Source organism: Pygocentrus nattereri, chromosome 14 (genome assembly GCF_015220715.1).
Source record: "Pygocentrus nattereri isolate fPygNat1 chromosome 14, fPygNat1.pri, whole genome shotgun sequence".
Classification (NCBI taxonomy): Eukaryota; Metazoa; Chordata; class Actinopteri; order Characiformes; family Serrasalmidae; genus Pygocentrus; species Pygocentrus nattereri.
This window is the reverse complement of record NC_051224.1, coordinates 35,100,428-35,127,497: the sequence shown is the minus strand read 5'-3', so window position 1 is coordinate 35,127,497 and position 27,070 is coordinate 35,100,428. Positions and strand designations below refer to the sequence as shown.

Below are 27,070 nucleotides of genomic sequence, written 5' to 3'. Positions count from 1 at the left end.
TGTTTTGCTCATGCCTTCCAGTGTTTTGGATTCTGTAGGGAATAGCAGGTGTTTCTACCGTAGTAAAGAGTTTCAAGGGATTGGTGGCTAGCAGTTGTAGCTGTGGTTAGTGCAATGCCATTAATGGTCAGCATTGCTCAAACCTTCTTATTAGTTTAGTTAGCAGCCGTTCAAATTTTTAGCTCTTTCTCAAACCCTCAAAGAGAACTGTCTATCAAGCTGCCCTCAGTGAATTACTCTTGACTCATGGGTCAAAACCCATCTCCAACTTTTGTGTAACTACTGAAAAGGTATGTGAAAGTGACAGGCGTGGAGAAGAGACGTACCGTAGACAATCACAGCGGCCGACGAGCTTTTGCGGCGGGCCACAATGTTCTTGGCCACGCAGGTGTAGTTGCCAGTGTCGGCCAGCCGGGCTTGTTTGATGATGAGATTATGGTCCACTGTGATGAAGAAATTGGGGTCAGCCTTGGGGTCGATCAGCTCCTCATTCTTCTGCCACTCCACCTGGTGAAACACACATGTATGCACCCACACACACACACACACACACACACACAGGAACAAGAAAAAAAGACATTCACAGCTTTAATCTGGCACTGCTGCAGGGCTCGGACTGCGGCTCTGGGCCATTCCCAAGGCCGCTGCTGGGGTGCAGGGGTTTAGATGCTGGCAGGAGTTTCATTTTGCCTTCAGGGAGAAGTGCTGAGGATTAGCTTCACTCTTTTTTCCTAGCTAAAGCCAAAGATTTGCTTGAAAACAAAGACCCAGCCCTCGTGGAATAGTTTAAGAACTGGCGTAATTACCACACAGCATTCACTGTCCTACTACGCCCATCTTTGATTGGCCCTGTTTAATTTTAATAGGGTACAAAAGTATTAAGGCAACCAGGCGGAAAAATTGAAATGTATTCAGTCAAAAAGTCATTCTGGGACACTTTTGGAAGCCAAAAAAATGGTCTGCATGGAGTTAAATATTTCATGCGGTGGTCTGCAAGGCCGCCAGAGACAGCACGGTAACTGCTGTTGTTATTGGGCTAGTTGGAGGCTCCGGTGAGCAGTGTAGAGCCAAAACAGCTGGCCACAGTCTGGTCCAGTCCTGTGTCCACCGCAAACCTGCATGCATTATTAATGGAGCTAGCAGAGCTGGCAAAAGCAGAGAGCTGAGTCTCTCGTCCATGTCCAGCTGACAGGACAGACGCCTTGCCGTTACACATGGTGAAATATTGCAGGGTTGATACAGACGCGAAGATAAATCAACTAGCGGGATAATTAGGTGAGGACTTTCTGTGTAAGTGAGCTTTCTTGTCTCACTTACCTCAGCTGTGGGCACGCCCTCTGGAGGGTGGCAGCGGAGTAGCACTTCCTGATCTAGTGCCACCTCTTTGCCCAGTGGTTCCTCCTCAAAGTTTTTCCTCAGATCTGTGGACCAAAGACATCAATTAGTGCTTTCAGGCTAAGCTGACTGCCTTGCAAACATCTTAAGCAAAGCTACTGGTACTACTGGGGACTCTTGTGTAATTAAAAGTTTTTTTTCCTCAGAACTGCCCTACAACTTATAAACCACTTAACCTTCAAATGCCCTTTATGAGTAACCCAATTCCAAGCTGCACAAAATAGCATGATTATAGATCACAGTGACCAAGTAAAAGGACATTATGAATACACTTTGACCAGCCACATCACTCAGTACACCTCCTTGTTTCTACACTCTTTGTCCATTTTATCAGCTACTCTTACTATATAGGTGCACTTTATTGTTCTACAATTACAGACTGTAGTCCATCTGTTTCCCTGCTTACTTAGCCCCAGTTTCCCCAGTTCTCCAGTGGTCAGGACCCCAATAGGACCATGACAGAGCAGTTATTTTATGGGTGCTGGATCATTCTCAGCACTGCAGTGACATTGACAAGCTGGTGTGTTAGTGTGTGTTGCACTGGTATGAGCGGATCAGACACAGCAGTGCTGCTGTACTGTGTCCACTCACCATCCACTCTGTAAGATGGTCCTACCATATGTTGTTGCACAGTTTGTGTTGGTCATCCTCTAGTCCTTCACCAGTAGTCACAGGACGTTGCCAACAGGACGCTGTTGGCTGGATGTTTTTGGTTGGTGGAGTCAGCCCAGCAGTGACACCGAGGTGTTCAAAAACTCCAGCAGCTCTGCTGTGTCTGATCCACTCATACCAGCACAACACACACTAACACACCAGCACCACATCAGTGTCACTACAGTGCTGAAAATGATCCACAACACAGTTAACACCTGCTCTGTGGTGGTCCTGTGGACCTGACTATTGAAGAACAGCGCAAAAAATGATTTAATTTGTTGTTGTGTCTTCTGGCCAATCAAAATCCTGACACTCTCCGTGTCTTTTCTAAATGTCTGCTTCATTTTCTCCTCCAATCACTGCTTAGCAACTGTCTCATCGCCATTACTTAGGTCAAGCTTTCAGGTCTTCAGGAGTGAGTTAGTAATCCTGTGAATTTGAAGCTCCAGATATTCAACAGATGTCTCTGGCAGATCCATAAAAGGAAAATCTGAAATTCGGACAGAGTAGAAGATGTTCATTTCCAAAATCAAACGTAAAATCTCAACCCCTATTAACTCTCTACGGTCCACAAACTCACCTGCATGTCAAATTCAATGTTTCTATAGATGTTTGTCTATCTTTGCAACAATACAGCACAGGGATGTGGTTGAAACAGCTCCTCAATCTATAGAGTTGCTTTTTTGAATCTATATAATTGCAAGATCATCCATTACTCACATCTGGAGGTATGAGGCTATGAAGGGGGGACTGAGATACATGTAAAATGCCTCTCACAGTGCGTAAATAGAGAATTTGTGAGTCTGTCCATATTTTGTGTGAAACTAACCAATGAATCCTCAGGAAATCAATCAATAAGGACCTTCCCATCACATCAGAAACCCTTCATTCTTCGCTCAGTTGACATCAGAAACATGGCATGCAAAAAATTTTACAGCTGTTGAATTTGCTGCGGTGCTTTTGTGAAGTAGCAACAAAGGTACAACATGTAGTTACACTTATTTCATATGAAGGATATGGGTATCATGTTCTATGCAAGTGCCTTTAAAACAAAGAGGTTTAATAATACTCAAAAGAAAGGAAAACATTTCTATGCTCGCTGCGGCAGTATGCTTTAGCCTTTATTTTATGGTTGTTTTACATTTGCTGCTTTTTTCTGTGTCTATGCTCATTTCAGCTGTCCAGTTTTAATTTATATCATCTTTATTAAGTTATCTTTACATGTTTAACATGCTTGATTGGGATTTTCTTGACTGGGAAAGAAAAAGTCCTTTAAGCTGTGACACGCCCAACTCCAGTAGTTAGTATGCTGCCAATGTGGTGCTGCATAGGTCACCCAAAACGGAAGCCAGGTAGGGGCCCACCAAACATTTGTTCCCAGGGGCTGATAACTTGATGATCTGTACCTGAATATGTTGCACATGTTAAATTTACCGATTGAAAAGTACAGAAATAATGGCTGGCTGCAGCGCTCACTGAATTATTACAGTAAAGGAGATATTCCTCCAGAACCAGGTGTGTTCTTTAGCTTGTGTTTGTTAGTTCAGGAGCTAAAAGTGTGTGAGAAGCACAGGGCCCAGTGCTTATTTGGTGCTGCTTGGCTGCGTTAGAGAATGGCTGTCTGAAGCCCTGGGGCCAAGCATCAACAGAGAGCAATTGCATTATCCCACCCCCGCCCCTCCGCACACACACACCACACACACCACTCTACGATGGGGTATCCACACACCCCTCCACCCCGCAGGCTACTGAGACAAGTGTTGATGTGAGTCAGATTGCATTTGCTCCTCCAAATTACGTTACTGCTGATAAAGACGGTTTGAGTCATAGTGGCAATGGACGGTAAAATGCTTTCAAAACAATCTTTGCATAAATGTTTACGACTAGTGTAATGGAGGAACGGCTTGAGTGAAGAGGCGCCTGTGGAGACAGCTGCCCTTGTGGAACATCTGTTTCTGCACAGTGACTTGGAGGAGTAACCGGCGACTAACTGGCCACTCTCTAGTAGGGAAGTGCATGGTTATGCAAATACTGAAACGCATCTTAGTTTTCATTTACTTAGTTGAATAAGACAGTACATTATGTGTAGTTGTGTGAAAAATGGAATAAATGCTGTACATCTTTGACTGAATACTCCACATTGTGTCACGGAAAATGTCAGGACAGCAACTACATCTCAAATTAAAGCAGAGCTGAAGTACTGCACCAAGCGTCTGAAAAAAAGTAAGAACACAATAGTTTTTAAAAAGTCTCGATAATTAAATATAAATTCCATTATTTTAGTATTTGTTGTGTCCACTCTCTTTATCTTTGTTCGAGCTTCCATTCTTTTCAGGAGACCACCAAAGTTCAGTCTGGTTGCAGTTTTAATTACTTTGAGAATAACAGCAGCTACTGTGTTTGATTTGCTTGATTTTCTTTACTATCTATTTGTTCTTTTTGGTGGTGTACCAGGTCTTACTTGGTTGCTAATAGTTACATTTTCTCTGCAACCTATTTTTTTTTAAACTTCTACTTTGGAAAGTCTTGTGTTTGACTGTATGTCTATAGGTGACTGTCCCTACTATTCTCGCTGTAATTCAGTAGTACTGGGCTGGGATTTCTCGCTGCTTATTGAAGTGGCTGTTCAATAAAAGAGTATTTGCCCATATGTGCAACGCTTTCCATGTCTCTGTCTATGCCAGAGGTGCCCAGTCCTGGTCCTGGAGAGCTACGATCCTGCTGAGTTTAGATTCAACCCTAATCTATCACACCTAATCCAGGTAATCAAAGCCTTCAGGGGCATCTGAGTATTACAGCTAGGTGTGTTGGATCTCTCCAGGGTGGTAGATCTCCAGGACCAATATTGAGCACCCCTGTTCTACACCAGTGCTGCATTATTAGTGTAAATCTTCGGAAAAAAATATGTCTGAAAAATGAATAACCTATAACAGAAAATGATATAAATTATGAGTGGCATCTGACTGATATATGATAAAGTTTCAAACCAAACGTGGACAAATTTGTACAGTGTAAGTCTGTGAGGTAACATTCTGTAATTACAGCACAAAAATAAATCACTAAAACAAACACCTTTCTCTGTGAATACTTGTTTATAAATACATACATGATATTGGAAGACTCAAAAGCTACGTTCACATTACAAGCCTCGTTGCTCAAATCCGATTTTTTCCTCAAATCCAATCTCTCTGACATGATGGTTCACACTCGTTTAGGTAAGTGATTCAAACCTGTCATTAACCTGAAGGACCCGGCGTCCTGAAATGATCTGCATGAGCACATGAGAACGAACTTTGCTGAGAAGATAATTAACTCTGATCAGCTCTCAGATTCATTATTAGAGGGAGACGAAGGCAGAAAATGTGAAATGTATTGCTTTTCTACTATTTACAGGCTTCTGTTAGGCGCTGCTGCCATGGTAACGCTGAATGATGGCACATGCGCAGTGGAAAAAGCACACGAATTCCAATCTAAACGTTCACATTATGGTTGCATGGCCACAAATCGGATACGTATCCGATCTAGGACCACATAAAAGTGACTCAGGTCAGATTTGCCTGTCCAGATGGCCCTGAAAACGTCAGATCTGAGTCACATTAGGGCAAAAAAATCACTTTAAGCTGGTAATGTGAACGTAACCCAATCCGGTTAAAATTGTGAATGATTACCACATCTGGCTAAAAAGCCCGAGTAGACTAGGGATGTGCACAGGCAACTGAGTAATTTCAAAACTGGAATCTACGGAATTATGCTTCATCAAGGAAAAATGGTGGAAATATGCACTTCAGTTCAGTAAAACACCAATTTGATGTTTAATCCTCTTGGGTCCACAAACTCATCCACACGTCGAATTTATTCCCACATATATTTCTCTATCTTCTCGCCAGTAGAAGACGATGAGTCCTCATCAGCATTCAATGTTGTACTGGTTAACTGTTTTAGCTAATTCGCTCATCTGATAAAGCAGCATGTGTTCCTCATCTGGCATGAACACCTACCAATGGCCCTTGGCTAATAATAATAAACCAAGTTGGTGGTGTCCTTGTTGTGCTGTTAAATTTTTGAAATTGCTAAAAAAGTAAGAGATTTTAAGTGCTTCATTTTCCCTTTCTGGTTGTTAATGGAATATCCATTCATTAACTGTTACAGAGACTCTAATATCTAAATTGCTCATAAAGCACGCACATCCCTAATGGAGACAGTCGTCCTTGTGGAATGTCACTTCTGCGAAGAGACACTAAGAAGTAACTAGCAGCTAACTGGCTGCTCTCTATGAAGACATCACTGCTAGTCATTTCACTCTTTAAAAAAAAGCCCATGTCATGCCTGTCTATAGCAATCAGGCCGTACCGAATGCTGAGCGCTAAAGAGGGCTCCAGCGTGTTCGATTTAATTAAACTGGATTTAACGGGTCTGGGCAGCACTGCGGGCAGCGCGGTCGTGGGAGGTATAAAAAAAGCCACCGTCCTCATCCAACTCTTCCGTGACTTTGAAGGCGAGACAGGAATGAGGCTGAGTTTAAAGTGTCTGTGGGGGTCCTGTTCCTTTCAGCGCTTCTGTGTGACATCCTGGTTTTAAATGACGCATGTTTATGAGGGGATTAATAGAGGAGAGGTTGTAAAATAAAAAGAAAAAAATATCACAGGCGTTTAATGGCTTCTTTTCCTTGGATCTGAGGCCGTCGAGGTGTGGAGCAATAGCCCTCTTTGTTCTCTCGGCAGATTTATACACCGGCACGCGGAGAGATACATCATAAATACGCTCTGATTGCGCGGCGCTTTCATCATTGTTTTCGGTTACAAATGCGGCTTGTTCGAAAGGGGACTCGTCTGTATTCTCTCAGATGCCGAGCCTTAAAGCGAGCGCTCTCTTCCTCCACTTTCGGAACGGCGTTTCTCCCAAACTAACCAGCCAGGGGCCCTCCTGGAGCCTAATCGTATTATTGCAGTGCTAGATATGGGAAACTGCGCGGCCTCTCGAGGCAATTACCGCGTGTTACGTCTCAGATTAGCAGCTTACCATGCCACGGGCTCGTTCTGATCACACTTCCCAATCAAAAACGTTAAATAAGTCATACAAACCCATCTGAATCAATCAGCCTCCGGGAACACACACAGCTGAAGTGCTCAGATTGATTGGACTAAATGCAATTTGGAAATCATTTTTATTCGAGAGCGCATTGGCCACAGGATTGGAGGAGTGAAATCTTCTGCTCTTCCTCAAAAAATGATACTCCAGCCAAAGCCTTGTTGAATTCTGAACATTTTCCCCTGGACATACTGACGGGCTGCCCCCCCCCCCCCCACCCACCCCCCCACACACACTCATGCCCCAGATTTCGAGCAGTTGGCTGGTCCAGACGTGTTAGGATAACTCACAGGCGATTCGCACGTAAGCCTTTTGGCTCTTCTGGGTTCCTGTAGTGCTCCAGGCCACACACTGACACCAGTAATCCTCCAGGCCGAAGATTTTCTCCACCTGCTGCCTGGAGATGTCAATTTTCACCTGCATCACTGGGAGACCTACAGAGGAGAGCAGAGAATAAATATAAACATGTTTAACCATTTATGGCCAAGGCAAGACAGCTGCTATTCCTCCATCATGATCTTTCAATGCTCAGTGCCATTTCCATACATAAAGAACATGATTTACCCAATGTAGGTTTATTGTGTCACAAACTACCACTCTGAAGCAACTTGTACAGGATCATGCACTATGTCCAAAAGTTTGAGGACACCTGTTCCTTCAATGTTCCTTCTGAAATCGATGGGATTAGCAAGGAGGTTCCTTTTACAGCAGTAACAGCCTCTAAGCCTCTAGTAAGGCTTTAGATTGACATTGCTGTGAGGATTTGATAGTAGCTGCGAGCGAATTAGAGGTCAATAGCTGATGTTGGATGATTTGTTCTGGATCTTAAATGTGACTCCAACTCATCCCAGTGGTTCTGGATGAAGCTCCCTCACTCCAGAGAATGCAGTTCCACTACATTCCACAGCCCAATACTGGGGGCCCTGCACTCATCCAGGTGATGCATGGTATTATGCATGGTGCGTCTGCACCAGAGCACCCCATCCCATTTGTAATGCTTTTCTATGGAAATTATGCAAGCTGCACACAACTGAACACCTGTATCATTAATGAGTGACCTGAAAGTGAAGATCCACTGCATAGCAGTGGTGACATTAAATACACATCATACTTCACACCTTGTATTGTTATTCTAATGAACCAAATCAAAAATATGCATTTTTGTAACGTTGATTCCATTCTGGTTCAGGAACTATCACAGCACATCCATCGTTAAAGGCAGAATGGTGCCTCTTTTATACAGTTATAGAAAATATGCACGATTCCACATGCTGATCCATGATACTGTGGGCGGCATTGGGATGCACGCATGAGTTAACCCTTTAAGGCCGACACGATGACATACGCACACACACACACACACACACACACACACACACACACACACACACACACACACACCACTAAAATGGATCTCAAATGTCTGACACTTCAGAAAGGATCTTTTGTTACTCTGATGAACTCAGCCCATAATCAGAGCTTGCCAATCAAAGCCCAGAAAAAAGACGCAGACATCTTTTGTACAGTGATAGAAAACATGGTAGTGCACAGAAAGCTCTGATTCTACAAAATTCTACAAAACTCTATCGCTGTTGTCGGAAGAAAACCTCATATCTCCATTTTCAGTTTTTGACATAATTTGAAAAATAGCTGTTGCCCTTTACATTGTATGTAAATATCTTGATGAACAGACCAACAGAAATGGCCCAAAATTACTTGGAAAAACATATGGTTCCATTGACTTACATCAAAAGTAAAAGTAATGTAGGTTTTTTTCCTTCTCCTGTAAGGTTATCGTTTTGGAGATCTGGTTTTGAATACCAGAGAATGTACAGTAATTTGCTAGTTAGCAGTGTTGCCATTAAAGTACTGTGCAATTATTATTAAAAATATTCATAGTGACAATCTGTAAATATACAGTACTTTACTGGAAACTCTACTACTACTAAATTACAGTAAACTGTGTTGCCTGGTATGTTACTGTAAACCAACGTATCACCCTAAAAAACACTTTTCATTTACAGATTTTGTTTTATAATGAACTTAACCACTTGATTATTCTTTGTAATTAGGTGCTGTTATTAAACATTGTAAAATATGTAGTAATTATAAACATATTTAAAGCACAGATAATCACTTTCGGCTCATCAAGTATGTCTTCAAATAGCCCGAACGTTTAATCTGAAAAGCTTTAATAAATCAATATGTGTACTTAAGAAGGTGATTACCTGCTGTGTAGGCTTGTGTGTGTTTCTTGTATGCTTCTGTCTGTGTTTTATACACGAGCGAGTTGATGATAGCACCTCATTAAAGCCTAAATGAATTCAATCTTAGAAGAAAAAAAGATTAAAAATCATAAAAGATCATTCCATATCGCGACAATCTGTCAGCACTCTGGGTGATTGAGTAAGCTCTACACGAACAGTGTGAAGCCAGCCTGCAAAATAATTCAATTTTTGACAATTATGAATGAACGTCATCTGAGTTAAGCAGCGAAGAAGAGCCTGTCAAGCGTTATATATTCTTGTTTCGGGAGGAGGCTGTGTGTACGTGTGTATGTGTGTGTTTGGAGTAGGAGGAGGTGGTGGTGGGGGCTGTGGAGGGGATGGTTTAGGCAAAGATAATGCAATGAAAAATCATCTCGCCGACTCTGATACGTTCCCTCCAGCTATCGCTCATCTCTTAATACAAAAGGATGACCTTGAAGATGCCCACATCTCCCTCTTTCCCAGCCCACCATCCCCCACTCTGCTTTTTCTCCCTCCTTTTCTTCTCTCACTCTCGCTCCCCCTCTCTTCACCTCTCTGAAGCCCCATATCTCTCCCTTTCCTGCTCTTAAGAGGCTTTAGCCATGTTTTTTTTGTGTGTGGCACCACATGTTCAGGCTTCCTGCCTGCTCTTCAGACCTGCTCTTGATCCTCAGGAGCTCTGGGCTTGGATATTTTACAAAACCAGGTGTGGTGACCCACATCTCCATTCTACGTGCTATGCAGGCCGTGCCTGGTGGGTCTTGGTGCAGGTGTGTGCAGGTAGCCTTGGCAACACACATGCAGTGGGAAGTGAGGCGGAGCTGCTGCTTTTGGCTCCACTCTGCACAGTGAAAATCAGCTAATGACAATTAAAGGCATGGAAAATAACATTTTCAGCCTAATCTATTTTAGTAACACTTATTTACAGGGCTTTGAGTCCTCAGTATTAACCATGTAAGTGCTTTGCACTTGGCTATTTAGTGGCTTTGGGTAAAAAATGTTGGGTTTTTATATGGCATAAAAAATTGTACATATATAAAGCTCAGACTCTTACATAGTATGAATCTGTCTATTACTTATAAATGAAACTGAACCTGGGCTGTTAAAGATAGTAATAATTCTTTCTGTGATTTTACTGTTTTTCCACTATTTCAGAAAACTATATTTTGTGCTGTCATTTTTTTGCCATCTAATATTTACCTAGTAAATTACCTACATGTATATATTGTCATCTCTCACCTCATTTTAGTGTAGTGTGACACATTCTGTTCGTAAAGATTTGAAACATTCAAAGGGGAAAAATGCAAATCATTTGGGATGATGTCATCGTTCACAGCATGCATATGCTGCTTGAAATTTCAACACCCCCAACTTAAAACACCTTCCCGTGTCCCTGTTACCTCTTCATCTGCCACATCTATATTGTACTGAAGCATGCAGAAAAGGCAACAATAGTCATGACTATGGATGTCATGGTTTCTCAGTTAAAATCCAATATAATTAACATTTCTTAATTAATTCGCTTAATGATGAGGTCACAATTTGAACGGTAAACAGGGTTATTATAAAACCATATCTAATAGCACTCAATTCATGATTCAGTATCACTGAAAGAGAGGAAACCCACACTAGCAGAATCTCAGAAATGCATCTAAGTTTGTAGTTACAAATTGCATGTATGTGAAATAAAAAGAACTACAAATTACACCTATATGTTGAAAAAGTGTATAGTATATGTATATATAAGTTTTGTTTAAGTATGTCTAGACGGAACAGCTCAGCAGACAGATAACAGGCTAACAGGCGGCTCCAACAATCTTCATGTAGGTCTTCCTGGAAAACTACAGGATCTAAAGTAAAGAATATATTACCTGAATGTCTATTACAAGTTTTACATGTCAACATGTAGGATTGACCAAAGCAGTTAAATGCAGTTGGGGAAAGCGAACACACACCACTGCAAAGACAGAAATCCCCAAAGCAGCATTACTGGAAACTAGTAATATCAGTGACTTAAATATTGCGATATAACGAAATGCACAGCAATGACAGGTTCATTCAAGATTGCTCGAAATTTCTCAAAGAGGCATTAGGAATGACTTGATTATTCATCCAAATAACTGGTAGATGAGTCAATGACTATTATAAATGATAGCCAATGAGCAAATATAGTCCACTTGTAGAAAATGAGCTGCAAAAACAGTCCGTTTTGTGATGTACCCTGAGTATGTTTACATATAACTGCACATTCAGCCAACAGCAGTTTAGCAAGCCCATTCATTAAAGTGATAAGGAGTGCTGTTACTGCAGACTGTGTAGCTTTTTGAATGAGACACAGTATTAGGCGTTTGTGAATGTGTGAGCCAATCAGAAGAGAGGTATTTACATAAAACAGGCTATTTAAATGTAAAGGCTAAAGAGAGGTCTGAAAATGTCCATGAGAAAAATTAATTATGGCTGCTTTTTGGTGCGTAAAACAACACAAATGAGGGGTGAATGATGGGTTGTGAGTAGAAATACAATGTAGAATCTGGGTCCCCTAATTCTATTTGTGGTAGTCTGTTGGAAGGGAACAATACACAAGAGTGATGTAGCATATTGGGAGAGAAAAGACATCACACGTGCACCTCCTAATGACATGCTGGCAGACAGGAGGAACACGTGATTACTATTAGATCTGAACCTGCCGCACTCCGAGTGTCAACAACCCAATTGGTTTCTCTCTCCGCTCCGAGCAAATACAGCTTTCGCTCTCACAGTTAAAGTACACGCAGGCTTCATCACGGCACTGTCTGAGAGGGGATGTGTGTATGCAGAACGCATCATGTGATATGTAACGGTTTTTGGCTGTATTAATTACTGTTTGCAACAAAATGTGAAAACACAATTATTACGAGGGCTCGGCTCCGTAATGCTGCGAGTGAAAAGCCATTTCAAACCCTGATTGCTTTCGTAATTGCGTCCCGTTTCTTCGCCTCTCTCTTTTTTCATAATTACCTGTACCTTTTTATCCAGAGCTTCCCTGAATACATCCCCATCCACCTGGACAAAAATACGTCACATAGAAAACAGTAGCAGACATCTAAAGCCAGGATTTTACCCAGGTTTGTAGAACGGTTCTCTATACATTTCATACTTAGCTCTTTGCATGGTGTTGTATATCGCAGTTGTCGGAAGAAAACCCCGTATCTCCAAAATGGTAACTTTACAGGAGAAGGAAAAATCTACCTTGCTTTTAATGGAAGTCAATGGAACCAGAATTTTTCCACAGTAATTGTGAGCCATTTCTTTTAGTTCATTCATCATGAAATTCACATACAATGTAAAGAACAACAGGCATTTTCAAATGATGTCAAAAACTGAACATATAACAGATTCAACACAGTTGAACATATAACATATATACAGCACCAAAAAGGGTTCTTCTATTGTTAAAAGGTTGAAACTGTAACAATAGCAGAACCGTTTTTGATGCTATATTGAGCCAAATACCACACATTCTCCTTTAATCTGAAGAACCATTCAAAGAACAATTTAAGCATGACATTGTTCTATATAAAACTCATGGTTCTAAATAGAACCCTTCCTTTTACTAATCAACCCTTGAAGAACCCATCCATCCATCCACCCATTTTCTAAGCCGCTTCTCCGTCAGGGTCGCGGGGGGATCCTTGAAGAACCATCTTCGTCAATTTAGGGGTATACGGTACTGGGCAAAAGTCAGAGACCACCCTTAGCTTAATAAATGTCTAGTAAAAATGACGATCATTGGTCATACATTTTTCATGAGATATTTTTGAGGAGATTAGATATATGTTAATACACCTGCCTAGCAAAGAAGAAAGCCAAGGGAAAATATGTAAGTAATATGAGTAAAAGTAAATTAGGTGTCCTCAGACCATGGACTGGCCACCCCAGCGTCCAGAACTTGACATCACTATACGTGTATTGGGATTACTTGGATTGTGAGGTGGAGAAAAATGCAACCAACTTCTAAGACTGAACTGTGAAGAAGTTTAGGAACTGAAAAACATTAAAATAATAAAATATATTTCTGACTTTGAAAAATTTACAATTTGTACTTAATGGCTGTTTTGACTGGAAATTAAATGAATAAAAGCTGCTTTGCTGGTCAAAGCTAATTAGGTTGTAAAGAGCAAGGAGATGCAATTTGCCACCATGCTAACGTTAGTTAGCTTGATTACACGTCTGAAAAATAAACTTGTGTCCATAATTTCTCATTAAGCGTGGTTGGGATAGTGTAGTGGTTAACGCCTCTGCCTTCTACACTGTAGACTGGGGTTCAATCCCCACCTGGGATGCACCCTACACTATACCAATAAGAGTCCTTGGGCAAGACTCCTAACACCGCCTTGGCCTACCTGTGTAAAATGATCAAATTGTAAGTCGCTCTGGATAAGAGCGTCAGCCAAATGCCGTAAATGTAAATGTAATGTAAAAGGAGGTCTCTGACTTCTTGCACAGTACCATATACTTTATTTCTTTATTTATTCACAGTACTGTTCAAAAAGTCTTAAGCAACTGCACACATTATTTCAAAACATCAGACCACATTCAGCAACTGTTCTTAAGAAGACATCTCTCCTTAAAACCCACTTATGTAGTTTTGACAAAGATTCCGACATTCGCCAATGTTTTCTTATTTGGAATTTGTTCTTAGGTAAGAACGGAATCTACACACACTCTCGAGCACAAAGGTGTGAACAGTTCTGTGGTTTAAGAACACGTCATGAATGGATCTTTCTCATTAACACATTTCAGAAAACACTTTGCTTGTGCTTCTAAAAACCTTAGATAATAATAATAACTTAGAAAATAAACATGAATGCAATAAAACGCAACATCGGTTTCTTGATTTGGAAAGAGTAGATGATCTCTTGTGAACTAGTTTGAAGAACAAACTTCAGATCCAGATTTCTAGACGCTCCCAGCCATCACACCTGATGTAACATAATGAAGCACTGATTAGTCAAAGCAGGTGTCGGATGATAACTGCAAATAATACTATTCTGCTAGGAGGAGAGATTTGGAGTTGATGGAAAAGAAAGCACTGCATGAATAAAATCACTTTCTGTATTAACATGATTTGTATTTATTGTTCCACATGTATTTTTCTGGACGAATAAATGTTTACAGATCAGATAAACTGCTTTTTAAATCAAATTTTTACTCCAATTTCCTAAAACTTGCACAGTAGTGTATATGTATTGCTTTTAGTAATGCAATAATAAGGTTTTCATTGTGTGAACACAGAACTGACACAAACCTAAACTATGGAAATCAGGCGATAGAGTGAACAGTTTCCAGTTTTCATCACTGATGTCCAGTGAGGTCAACAGTGGCTGCATGTTCCGATCAATGAGCGTATATATCATGTATTTCATACATACTCTTCCAAGATTGTAGCCTCTCGCTCTCATTCAAGTGGAGGCTCTCGAAAAAGAATTGGAGCTTTGTGTTTTGCTATTGCTTTCATTGGTTTGGTTTATCCTTAGGTCAGTGTGGTCACTGTCCAGCACAGTGGGCTGAAGATGCTAAAGGTGTCATTTTAAAGCCTTTTGAAAGATGTATCTGATTGAGGGGGCAGATTCTATCATAGCAACATTGCACTGCAGCAATATATAACAGTAGGTCATATAGTGTCATATATATATATATATATATATATATATATATATATATAAAATCATACAAAGCATGTTCATATCATTAGTTTAGTGTAGTAACTCAGTATTTTATTAGGTTTGCAATGTTAATTCAGTACAGCTTAATATCACATATACCTGCAAATAAGTTGATTTAAGCTGTCAAAATATTGTAATTAGTCTTTCAATGCTGATATTCTCTGATAAGAACATTCGCCAGCTTCTTGTTTGATTTTCCCCATTCCACCTTAAATAATACTGCAGATACATTTTAGCACCTGGGATGTTATAATAACTGCAGCACCACTGAATATGGATCAGGAAAGCTCAAACAAGAAACTGGCGAATAAGAAGCTGAATGTCAGCGCCAGAGCGTAGCTGCTGCAACATTTAAGGTGGAACAAGAAAATTTGAACAAAAAACTGGCGAATAAGAAGCTGAATATCATCTCCAGAGTCTAGCTGCTGCACCATTTAAGGTGGAATGAAAAAGAATTCGAACAAGAAACGGGTGAATAAGAAACTCAACGTCAGCGCCAGAATATAGCTACTGCACCATTTAAGGTGGAATGGGAAAATTTGAACAAGAAACTGGTGAATAAGCTGAATATCAGCTCCATAGTGCAGCTGCAGCACCGTTTAGGTGGAATGGAAGAGAATTCAAACAAGAAACTGGCGAATAAGAAACTCAACGTCAGTGCCAGAATGTAGCTGCTGTACCATTTAAGGTGGAATGGGAAAATTCTAACAAGAAGCTGGCTTGGAGGTGACATCAGCCTTGTAGTTTTAATCCTTGCAGGATTTTTACCTGGAGGTTTATGTACAGAGCTACTGAAAAACATGTGCTACAATAGGACATTTCAACAAGGATTCCTCTTCTTTCTACATCTTCCAGCCACACTCACTACAGCCTTTGATTGGCATGGCAACCTCTGTTGGCAACTATTGATTTGAAGGTCTATATTTAAGCTAACGATAACACAACAATTCGAAGTTACAGGTAATTACACACTGGTGAAAATGTAGTTTTGTGTATTAAACTCCATTTCTGCTAATAGACACCCCGTATTGCTCCTTTGACAACTCAACACAGTTTCAGCAAATGAGCGATGATTTCTGCAGTGGTAAAACATAATGCATAGGCTTCCACTGTTAGCTACATTAGACTGGTGCAAAACTACAGAAGCAAACTTCAGACACCAAACATGTCTTGGCTGATGGACTACGTTTAAGCTCAGGGGTGAATGGACTTGATATTTTGCTGAACTATTCCTTTAAAGTGCACTTTTACTGCATGACAGACAGCGCTGCATGATCAGGCATAAAATAGAGCAGTGTGAATCTTTAAACCGAGTGATTAACCATTGAACTGAGTCTCGGGCTGGAAAAGCCATTATAATCTTCACCCTGGAGCCCTTAGCTAAGGTCACTTTGGCAACCTTCCCTGTGGGACGGGGGAGGTCAGGCAGTCAAAGCATAATTGAAGCAAAGACAGAGGGCTGCATTTAAGATGCAGACGGAGCTGGGAGCTCCCCATCACCCACGGGTGGCAGATATTGCGCCCATATCCACACAAACTCATTAGGCCCAAAAGGACTAAAAGGGGCCCACAGAAGTCAGCTTAACATGTAAGCTTAAAGAGACCATATCATTGAATTGTCCTCACTCATTTTTAAAAAGGTGAGTTTAATGTAGAAAACATAAGAAAGATAAAATTTCAAAATGTTTCATTATCTAAGTTTTTTTCTTTCTCCTGAAAACGTTACCATTTTGGAGATGCAAGGTTCTGCCCAAAGAACAATTCATTGTTTTGGTTATGTCACAAAAACAAATGACTTACATACACAATACACTCAAAATATGTGGACGCCCCTTCTTATTACTGAGTTCAGGTGTTTCAGCCACACCCATTGCTAATAGGTGCACATAGCCATGCAGTCTACGTAGACAAACAATGGGAGTAGAAACGATTGTTTTGAAGAGCTCAATGAACTTAAATATGGCACTGTCATAGCATGCCACCTTTGCCTCAAGTCAGTTTGTGAAATTTCTGCTCTGCTAGACCTGCCCTGGTCAACTGTAAGTGCTATTATTGTGAAATGAAAGCATCTAGAAGCAACAGCAGCTCAGACATGAAACTCAGACAAACTCACAATGTGGGTCTGCTGAAAAATTGCCTATTCTCTCAGTTCCAAACTGCCTCTGGAATCAACGTCAGCGCAAAAACTGTGTTAGGAGCTTCATGAAATGGGTTTCCATGGCTGATCAGCTGCTCACGAGCCTAAGATCACTATGCGCAATGCCAAGTGTTGGCAGGAGTGGTGTAAAACACTGTCACTGGACTTTGGAGTGGTGGAAATATAGTCTCTGAAGTGATGAATCACACGTCACATGGTAACCTGAAGGACAAATCTGATTTTGGTGGATGCCAGGAAAACGCTACCTACCAGAATGCATAGCACCAACAGTAAAGTTTGGCTGAGGAGGGATAATGAGCTGGGGCTGTTTTTCTGGGTTGAGGCCCCTTAGTTCCAGTGAAGGGTGATGTTAATGCTACAAAATACAAAGACATTTTAAGACAATTGTATGCTTTCAGCACTGTGACAGCAGTTTGGGGAAGACCCTTTACTGTTTCAGCATGACTGTACCCACACCCACCCAATCTCCCCCCCCCACACACACACACACACGCTCCCCCCGCACAAATTGAGTTCCATGAAAACATGAACAGGATGTTCAACAAGCTCATGTAGGAGTGATGGTCGGGTGTCCACATACTTTTGGCCATACAGTGTATATCCACATATATATTGTACAACAGTTAGCCCCAGGCGTTATCACTGAAGTTATAAGGCAACACAGCAGTCAATCAAAACAAATCATGGACTTATATCAGTGAGAGCAGCCAATCAGACCCAGGACGATTTGCATGTATCAGTCTTAAAGGCACAGTAACAAAAACGAGGTCGCTTTACATAACAAAGAGAAAAGCTCATGAAAAGGAAAAGTCTTCAGTCAGATTTGAAATATAAAGCCTACAGGCCCTTAAAAGTGTCATGCTAATCTGTTGCTGCTATCTGTTGCACTGCTTGTAAAAAGGTGGGCTGTGTTCTTCATGGGCTCTGTCTCTGTGTTTCCCTGCAGAGGCCGTGGCGCTGTCTGCAATGTTAAGCAGAGTGTTCAGACGGCTGATTAAAAAACTATGAAGGCACCTCAAACTCCGGGGTTAAAACCCAAAGCCAGTGCATTTTTCATAGCAATCCAGAAGGGTCAGCTAATTCTGTGGTAAAGCCCACTACCGTGATGAGCAAAGCTGGAAAAGCAGGACCCCTGTGTGACCTTCTTCAGCTTCGGCTTGCTTCCCACTCTCTCTCTTCTCTCTTTTTCTCCTTCGCATGTTTCTCTCTTTTACTCCCTCGCTTGCTTCTGTATCTCTCTCTCTCTCTCTCTCTCTTTGCCTTCTTCCTCTTCTTCTTCTCTCTTTATCCTTTATCTTTTCGGTCTCGGTCTTGCGTCTCACCCCTCTATGCTTCTCCTTTTTTCGTTTCCATCTGTATCTTTTGCTTCTGACTTTTCTCTCTCTCTGTCCGCCCCTTTCTCTCTCTCTCTCTCTCTCTCTCTCTCTCTCTTCATTCTCTCTATTGCTTCTCTCTGGATTTTTCACCTGCAGTTTGTTCATTTGTTCTCGCTCTCTTGTTTTCCGTTTTCTCTTTTCTCTTTTTTCTCTTTTTTCGCATTCTCTCTCGTCTTTCTTTCTCTCTGTTGTCAGTCGCTCTTTCTCACTTTTCACTCTCTCTTTTGCTTCACTCATTCTCTTTTTTTCTCTCACTCTCTTACTTCGTTTTTTTCTATTTCTCTCATTTTAGATCTGTCTCAGTCTCTCTCTCTCTCTCTCTCTCTCTCTCTCGGCTCTTTTTTTCTTTTCATTCTCTCTCTCTCTCTCTCTCTCTCTCTCTCTCTCTCTCTCTCTCTCTCTCTCTCTCTCTCTAGACTTGTTTCTCCCTTTTTGCTCTCTTTCATTCTCTCCCTTAATTCTATATCTGTATATCTGGCTGCTCTATAATTCTCTCCATTTCCACTCTGTCTCTCCCTTTTCTTCCTTGCTTGTCTCTCTACCTCTCTCTCTCTCTCTCTCTCTCTCTCTCTCTCTCTCTCTCTCTCTCTCTCCATCCTCTCTTCAGCTACTTATTCTCTGTGTCTCTCTCAACATCTTCCCTGCCTTGGTTCTAAATCTCTCTCTATCTCTCTCTATCTCTTGCTCTTTCTCTCTCTCTGAGGTAGCACTGATTAAGCTCGACATTTCCCCCACTGCTTCTTGAAATTCTGCTCTGTGTCTCTCCTGCATTCCTTAACATAAACACACACACACACACACACACACACACACACACACACACACACACACACACACACACACACACACACACAGAACCTTGAGCTAGAATAAAGCTCCTGACTGAGAATGAACAGAACAGAACACAGCCTGAGATCACAGAGCTCTGGAGATCTAAAAGTGAAAATGAAAATATGAACAGATAAGCTGTAGCTCTGTGTCAGTATCTGAGGCACAGATAAGCCTGGTGATTTCCTCCATAGAAGCATAAACAAGTATGATATAATTTCATTTAAACTGCTTAAGCTGACCAGACGGGAAAAAGAAACATCAAGCTCCTTCCGCACGACTCCGCGCAAAGTTTTATAACACGGACACAAGCGTATCTGCTTATCTGAGGCAGGAATTAATTAACACTTCATCATATCAGTCTAATATCATCTCAGTCAAATTTTGATATCTGACTGATAGGCATCGAATTTAGATACGGCAGATCACAAAGCCCTGGAGCAGCAGTGTCTCATCCACAAAGAGCTGCTGCTTAGTCCTGCCGCACAGTGACACCCCTGACTGAACTGATCAAGCCGCAACTGTCATGAACCAACACTTTAATTAGCTGAATCAGATGTGCTGCTGACAGACGAGAACAAAAGCTTCGGCCCACCAGGTCTTTGTGAATAACGCTGAGGTGCAGGGTCCTGTAGGGTTCAGCTGTGGCACTTTCTTCTCACTGACTTTCTCTCTGTTAATTCAAGGAGACTGTGCCACTTATTACAGCTGCTCTGAGCTTGAACCAAAAGCCTTTTTTAGACCCATTTTTTTTTAGACCTAAAATTTTGGCCTGAAATCAGTCCAAGCTTGACCCAACCCAAACCATGTTAAGATTTTAGTCCAAAGGCGATCAAAAAGTAAAAAATAAATGGTCAAATATGCACCCAAACTGGCATCATCACTCCAAGTCTTGGAAAATATATTGGTCTGGTTGTAACAGTCACAGTGGTCATTAATTCATAAATATTAAATTAAATATAAATATTTTATTAAATATACAGCAATGTCACTGCACTGGTACGAGTGGATCAGACAGCTAAACATGCTTGGAGAGAACACTACTTGCCAATGCTGTTAAATCAGCACTGTGATGGGGGAGCACAAGGGACATCTTACTCATCCAGAGTGATCAAAGCCCATTATGTTCTCCTGGACTTGCAGCCACGTATGGCTGTGGCATCACCAGGGACTGAAGTCATCATCTCCTGACAATAGTTCCAATGCTTAAACGCATGCACCACTTGGGAGCCCCTCCACAAGCCTTTGTTAACAGTATTGAGGCTAAATAAACTGCATATAGAAACAAATTAAGGTAGCAACCTAAAAGTATAGCCTCTTTACTGGCTAGCTCCTTTACAATTTAACCAATAGAACCACATAGCATGATAAATGCTTAAGCTAACAGCCCAAAAATACAACTCTTGAGCTGGCTAGCTAGCTGTCCATTCAAACAAGAGCTGCCCACAAAAATGATAAAACAAGCAAACACAAAGTGTAGCTTCTTAGCTGGCTAGTTTGCTAATGTTGTAGCCAAAGAGAACTGTGTAATGAGATATATGGTAAAACTAGCAAGCTCCTAATACTTCTTACCTAGCTACTTAGCTAGCAATGTAGCCAATGAGAACTATGTAGTGAGATAACTGGTAAAACTAGAAAAACCAAAATACCCTCACTGACCACTTTATTAGGTACTAGTAAAAGGTGCTAGTAAAAGGTTGGACCCACTTCTGCCTTCAGAACTGCCTTAATTCTTCGTGGCACACTTTCAACAAGGTGTTGGAAAAGTTCCTCAGAGATTTTGGTTGGTTATTTGAGTTCCTGTTGTCTTTCTATCATCTGGAACCAGACTGCCCGTTCTCCTCTGACCTCTCACATCAACAAGGCATTTTAGTCCACACAACTGACCGCTCACTGGATATTTCCTCTTTCTCGGACCGTTCTCTGTAAACCCTAGAGATGGTTGTGTGTGAAAATCCCAGCAGATCAGCAGTTTCTGAAATACTCAGACCAGCCCGTCTGGCACCAACAACCACGCCACGTTCAAAGTCCCTTAAATCCCCTTTCTTCCCCGTTCTGATGCTCGGTCTACACTTCAGCAAGTTGTCTTGACCGCCTCTACATGCCTAAATGCAGTGAGTTACGGCCGTGTGATTGGCTGATTAGCTATTTGTGTTAACAAGCAACTGAACAGGTGTACCTAATAACACCTGTGTACATCTTCTTATCTAGCTAAGAATATTAATGAATAAAAACTGCATAGGGAGATACATGGCAAAACTACCAAGCCACAGTAAAGCTACATACCTAGCCACTTAGCTAACAATGTAACCAATGAGAAGTGCACAGTGAGAAGCATGGTAAGACTAGCATGCCAACATGCAGTTCCTTACCTAGCTAATTGGCTAACAATGTAAGCAATGATGAATACAAAGTGGGATAAATGGTAAAACTAGCAAACCAAAAAACAGCTCTTTACCTAACTACTTAGCTAACAGTGTAACCAATGGGAACTGCATAATAAGACAAACATTTACGCTTGCAGTCTGGAAAGTACAGCTCTTTAGCTGACTGGCTCACTTATGCACTAGAAAGAAACGTTTTTGTAGATGAAGCTCTTAATCAACAAAATAACAGAAACCATTTATGAAGTTAGTAGTGTGATAATGCCACTTTTACCCCCAAATTTAGTTAGATGCTAACTTAGTTGTGGCACTTAGTTTTTTTTCTTTTCTACTTCTTGCTCCACTACAGCATGTAACATGGAGCACCATCAGCTTCTCGGCATGTTCTCTGTGAAAAGGTGGTAATAACATGCATTATTCAGAGCTGAAACCCATTAAATGTGAGACTAACACTTTTCCCCGATGCTTCTAAAGGCCTTCGTTTGGGGAGTTAGAGGTGGTGCAGACCTGGTGCCTCTGGTGGTTCATAAGAGTGTGTGTGTACATGAAGACCCTCCAGAACCCCGGAGCGAGTGCTCTCGCACTCAGGAAAAAACGTCACCGCTCTCATTCCTCGCTGAGTCGATTTGGGGCTCGTCTCGGCAAGAGCCTTTTATTTTTCTTGCTCGCTCTTGTTTTTGCTGCCGCTGACCTCAATTCCACGGGGGTCATTTGCTTATCAAAAGCACGGGCCGAAACTGGCAGGTTAGAGTGTGTTTTCATTGTGACCGGGGAAATTCAATTAGGACTCCGAGCAGACAGACAGGGTGCCGAGATTCGTCAGTGGGGATCTGGATTAGGGGCGAACAACCGACGGACAGACATGAAACTCCCCTGCTGAAGGGGCTGCGAGCTGCTCATCGCAAGAAAAGGCCCATTTTTTGTCACCCCCCCCCCCATAAAATGAGCGCTGCCGCAATGAAGCGCCGCACTCCAATACACTTGACCTTATAGATAATGAGCACCATCACCTGCATTATCATCCCAAAGGCAGTAATGATGTTTATCATTAGTGCTGCGTTACAGGGGTAAACAAACAATGCATTTAAAACGCATTAACGGGCAGAACTGCGTTAAATAACGCCACACCGAATGTAAAATATATTCACCCGGTCGTTTGACTAACAATCGTGCACTTTAATTACATTATTGTGTTTTATGCCGTGCTATCCCAGTAATCGCTACTCTAGTTCCTATCCATTTCTTGAGCCTGAGCAAAGATCCCAAAGGGAAAGCAACACCCAGACACAGCCGGTAGCTCACAGCGATAGTTATACCGTTGTTAAAAATGCTCTCAAACAAACCAGGGCACCAGACTCGGGATCAAATGCGAGGCTGTGTACCAAATGCATGAGGTGCTGTAGGGCTAGATATCAAAGCGCTCTGGCGCTTATAAGCTCTGGAGTGGTGTGGTGTGTGTGGTCCGGGAGAGCCGACGGGAGGGAAACAAATCTGAGCTGCTTTCTCCAGTAAAGCTTTAATGACATGCAGTCTCAGGGAGGTCATATGAGCACATCTTCGGAGCATTATGATCTTGGAACTGTTGCTGCCGTTTCTGTCCTAATAGTTTGTCGAAGAAATACTTTGTGAGTTCATCACAAAGCAGAGCAACAAAACAGCTAAGGGGACAGAACACAGAACAACCGTTGGATGGTCTTTCCAGTTGTGGAATGTAAAATTTAACACAAACTGAGTTCGACATTTTTCATGCAAAACCTTACGACTAAGAGAAATCTATCAACATTGTACAAATCCGTATTGATTCCTATGTGAAACCTGGACTTTAGAGTAAACTCCTTTTGTTTGAAGTGATTCCATATTTAATCATGTTTGTTTTTTGTTGAACGAAATGATTGAACATTCCATTTTGTGACTACCAATACAAAAATAAGGCCTACAAATTTTGAAATGGTCCGTCAGTGACAATTTTAGCTAATTTTGAGCAGAACTCAAAAGCACTAGTACACGACTAGATCTTTGAACAGTTCTACATACGTAAAATCATACTATTTCTCAAGAAAATAAAAAAAGTTTACTAAATTGAAATGATTCTTAACATTCCACACTGATTTTGAGACTTTGGGATAGATTTCCTTCACAACTGTAGGATCTAACATCTCACCATGTGGCCATGAGGGACCGGGATGCAGGCTCATTTCTTGCTTACAATACAGGGTGTGGCTAAAATAAGACCCCATCTATGTGTTAAAACTTTGTTTCGGGTAGGCTTAAAAAAAAATGTTAGTATTGTTTTCACAAGTATAAATTTAGAGCTTAGGGTCTGGGAAAGTACTGTATGAAAGACTATAAAAGACAGATCATATCATAATCCTTAATTATTTTATTTTTTAGTTTATTTATTATTTTACTCTGCGACTGTAGTTTGAACCAAGTCAGTAGAATGGTAGTGCTGGAAAATATACATGGGTAAACCGTGAGTGTTTGATTGAAGCTTTCAATTCAGGCCGCGAATGGGTAAAACATGGTCAAATGCTAGAAACAAAGAAATTCAATGACTGTTAATTTCTGCTAACCCCCCTATGGGATTCTAGTAGTATGTTAGCATTTTTTATAGCTTCTATAGGTACATCAAAAGCTTGTAAAAGATATTCCATGTTTGACCACATGTTTGAAGCTTGTGACACACATTAACATATGTTTTCCCTTCATTTATCAATATAAACATACATATTAACCTACACTTTCCCATTTGCATATAAACAAACTATCAGGCATATGCACATTCTCACATGGATAAACTAAAAAAAAAAAAAACTTGCTTTGTTTCATTTATTGTACATGTATTGTATCTTGTGTGTTTTATCTTTACTTTAAAAACTTAAACAGGGACAGAGGCTGCGAATCAGCTTTGAGCAGAAGGCCTACATATTTTCCATCTGTTGCATCTTCATGTGACAATGTTCATCTGTATTCTCACTGTCAAGTATATCAATAAATAATCTGAAATAATTTACATTTATAATACTTGTGCACTAAGCTGCTTTGTTGCTCTGGAGTGCATGTCTGCTGATGGGAGGGAGGATGTTTTAAGAAGTCTCATCATAGACAGCAGGGGCAAGAGGTCAACTTCAGTAAGCAGGACACTGTTTTGGGTTGGGTCAAGGCTTATCTCTGATCATGACAGGTTCTTTGAGCTTGGTTTTGATTGAACTGCCAATTTGCCTCAGTGAGTGAGCGTCCATGGCCTTGTAATAGTACCAGGACTGCCATTAAAGGTTATTCAAGGCTGGTGAAGTAGTACGCAGGTATGACACCTATCAATCCAGGCTAACGCTTCCTCAAGGTGACATAGTGTTCAGGTCCAGCAAGTTCATAAAAACTGATACACTATTGTATTAACAGTTAAGAGCTGGTGGTGAAATCACTGCGATGCTCAATCTTGAGTTAAATGTTAAGTTGTGAAAGAGAAAATACTTTATGAAACCTAATCACATAGTGGAATTTGAAGTTTTTTGACTAAGTTTAGGTTTCTTACACGTCTTACAATGTTGTGCTTTAGATCTTCAAGATATCTCAATCGGAAAGTAGGTTTTGACAGTTTAATCACTATAAAATCACCTTAGAAAAGACATAACTGAGAAAATTACATTTAAAGATTCAAGGAAACAGCTAGTCTTTCAACACCTATAGACATTGTCCCACATAAAAACTATAGCATACTACATATTGTAATACATAATAACAATGTACTGTCTCAACTGTGCCAGTTGATTAGCCAACTTCAGACAACCCCATCTCTTTGAAGGCACTGCTGTATCACTCTTATAACTTATTAAAATTTTCATGCTGGTTGTAAAATAATCTTATTTCAGTTTTCACAGCTCCTTTACTCCTGCATGTTTTTTCCAAATATCTGGCAGCTTAGATAGTTACACTTGTGCACAGATGTACTTGAATTATGAAAACCTTCTGGTCTTCTTTTTTTTCTTTTTCATGGAAACAAAAGTGTAAAAAAGTGATAGCAACACAGATGCCAAAAGTGCCTCTACTTGCCTCCATTACATATTAGACTCAAGCTTTCAACAAATGATGAATCGTAATTCAGAGCCTACAGGAACGACACAGAGACCCCATTTATATCTGGATAAGGCCATATAAAAATGCAAGTGTAAACACATTTAAAACAGATACGAATCCAATCCCTCAAACCACATTGGGAGTCGCATTTGAGCCACATAGTGTAAATGCTGCCGTGTCTCCAAAACATGTTCGATGACAAAAACCCCTCCCAGTACAACCAAAAGCCTTCCTCGTGATGTAACTCGGCATGTGATGCGTGTCTTCCAGGAAAATAATCATGGAGGACTGGATGAGATGAAACACAGACAGTAGTATGCAAGATGAAGAGGCTGCCTGGATAAACAATTGGTAACTGGTTGTTACATAATGAGTGGATTTGCATGTTCTGCCCCCCACTGCAATCAGATTTCAGTTCCTCTAACTGGAGCCTCATTTGACTAGCAAGTGACTATGAAGTGACCAGGTGTAAATGGGCTCAAAATGTAAAATCTCATTTTCTTCAAGATACAAGGAGATTCGCTCGAAAGAGGCCCCATATATTCTGTAATAACTCTCGCTAGGATGAAGCAATCTGAACGAAACAACGTGCAATGTGCTCATCAGTACATGAATGAGGAAGGTGCTGGACAACTGTTGTGATGCTTGACCTCTATATGCAACTTCTGGGTACAGACCCGTGTACCCCTTTATGTGTCTACCAGAAAACGGAGATCACTTCCAGCATCACATGTAATGCAGGCGATTACACATATGTCAAGGTATGTAACGTATTTTTTTGGTTCAGATTGCTTCATCCACGGGAATTACAACAGAATATTCAGTGAATCTCTCTATAATTCGGTAATATCTGATGACTGCCACACAATGTAATAAGTCATTGTTCAGTGCTCCTTATGCAGTTTGAAGTTCTCTTCCAGTGGGACATTTTTACTACCAACAGTTTGGAATCACCCTGGAAATGTCCAAACAACCTGTGTGGTCTACTTTGCAGGAACTACTAGGGTGACTGGTGACTGGAACGCTTCCATACAAAACGACAGACCAGACCAGATAAGAAACAAAGGAAGTATAAATACAGAGTGAATATACAAGACATGACTGAGAAGGAACTACAAAACACACATAAGGGAGAAGAGGGGGGTGTCATGGACAT

General features: G+C 41.0%; 1 protein-coding gene across 4 annotated transcripts in view; it reads right to left on the bottom strand.

Annotated features, from left to right (window-relative positions):
• The window catches only part of unc5a (unc-5 netrin receptor A), a 322,248-nt gene that overhangs the window by 101,795 nt on the left and 193,383 nt on the right, over positions 1–27,070 (bottom strand). For all 4 annotated transcript variants that reach the window (XM_017706248.2, XM_017706250.2, XM_017706249.2 and 1 more), the window contains exons 3-5: positions 7,428–7,571; positions 1,318–1,421; positions 327–507 (exon numbers count right to left, since the gene is read on the bottom strand). In XM_017706248.2, coding sequence (XP_017561737.1) covers positions 327–507; positions 1,318–1,421; positions 7,428–7,571 — 429 coding nt within the window. The remainder of the gene's footprint in view (positions 1–326; positions 508–1,317; positions 1,422–7,427; positions 7,572–27,070) is intronic.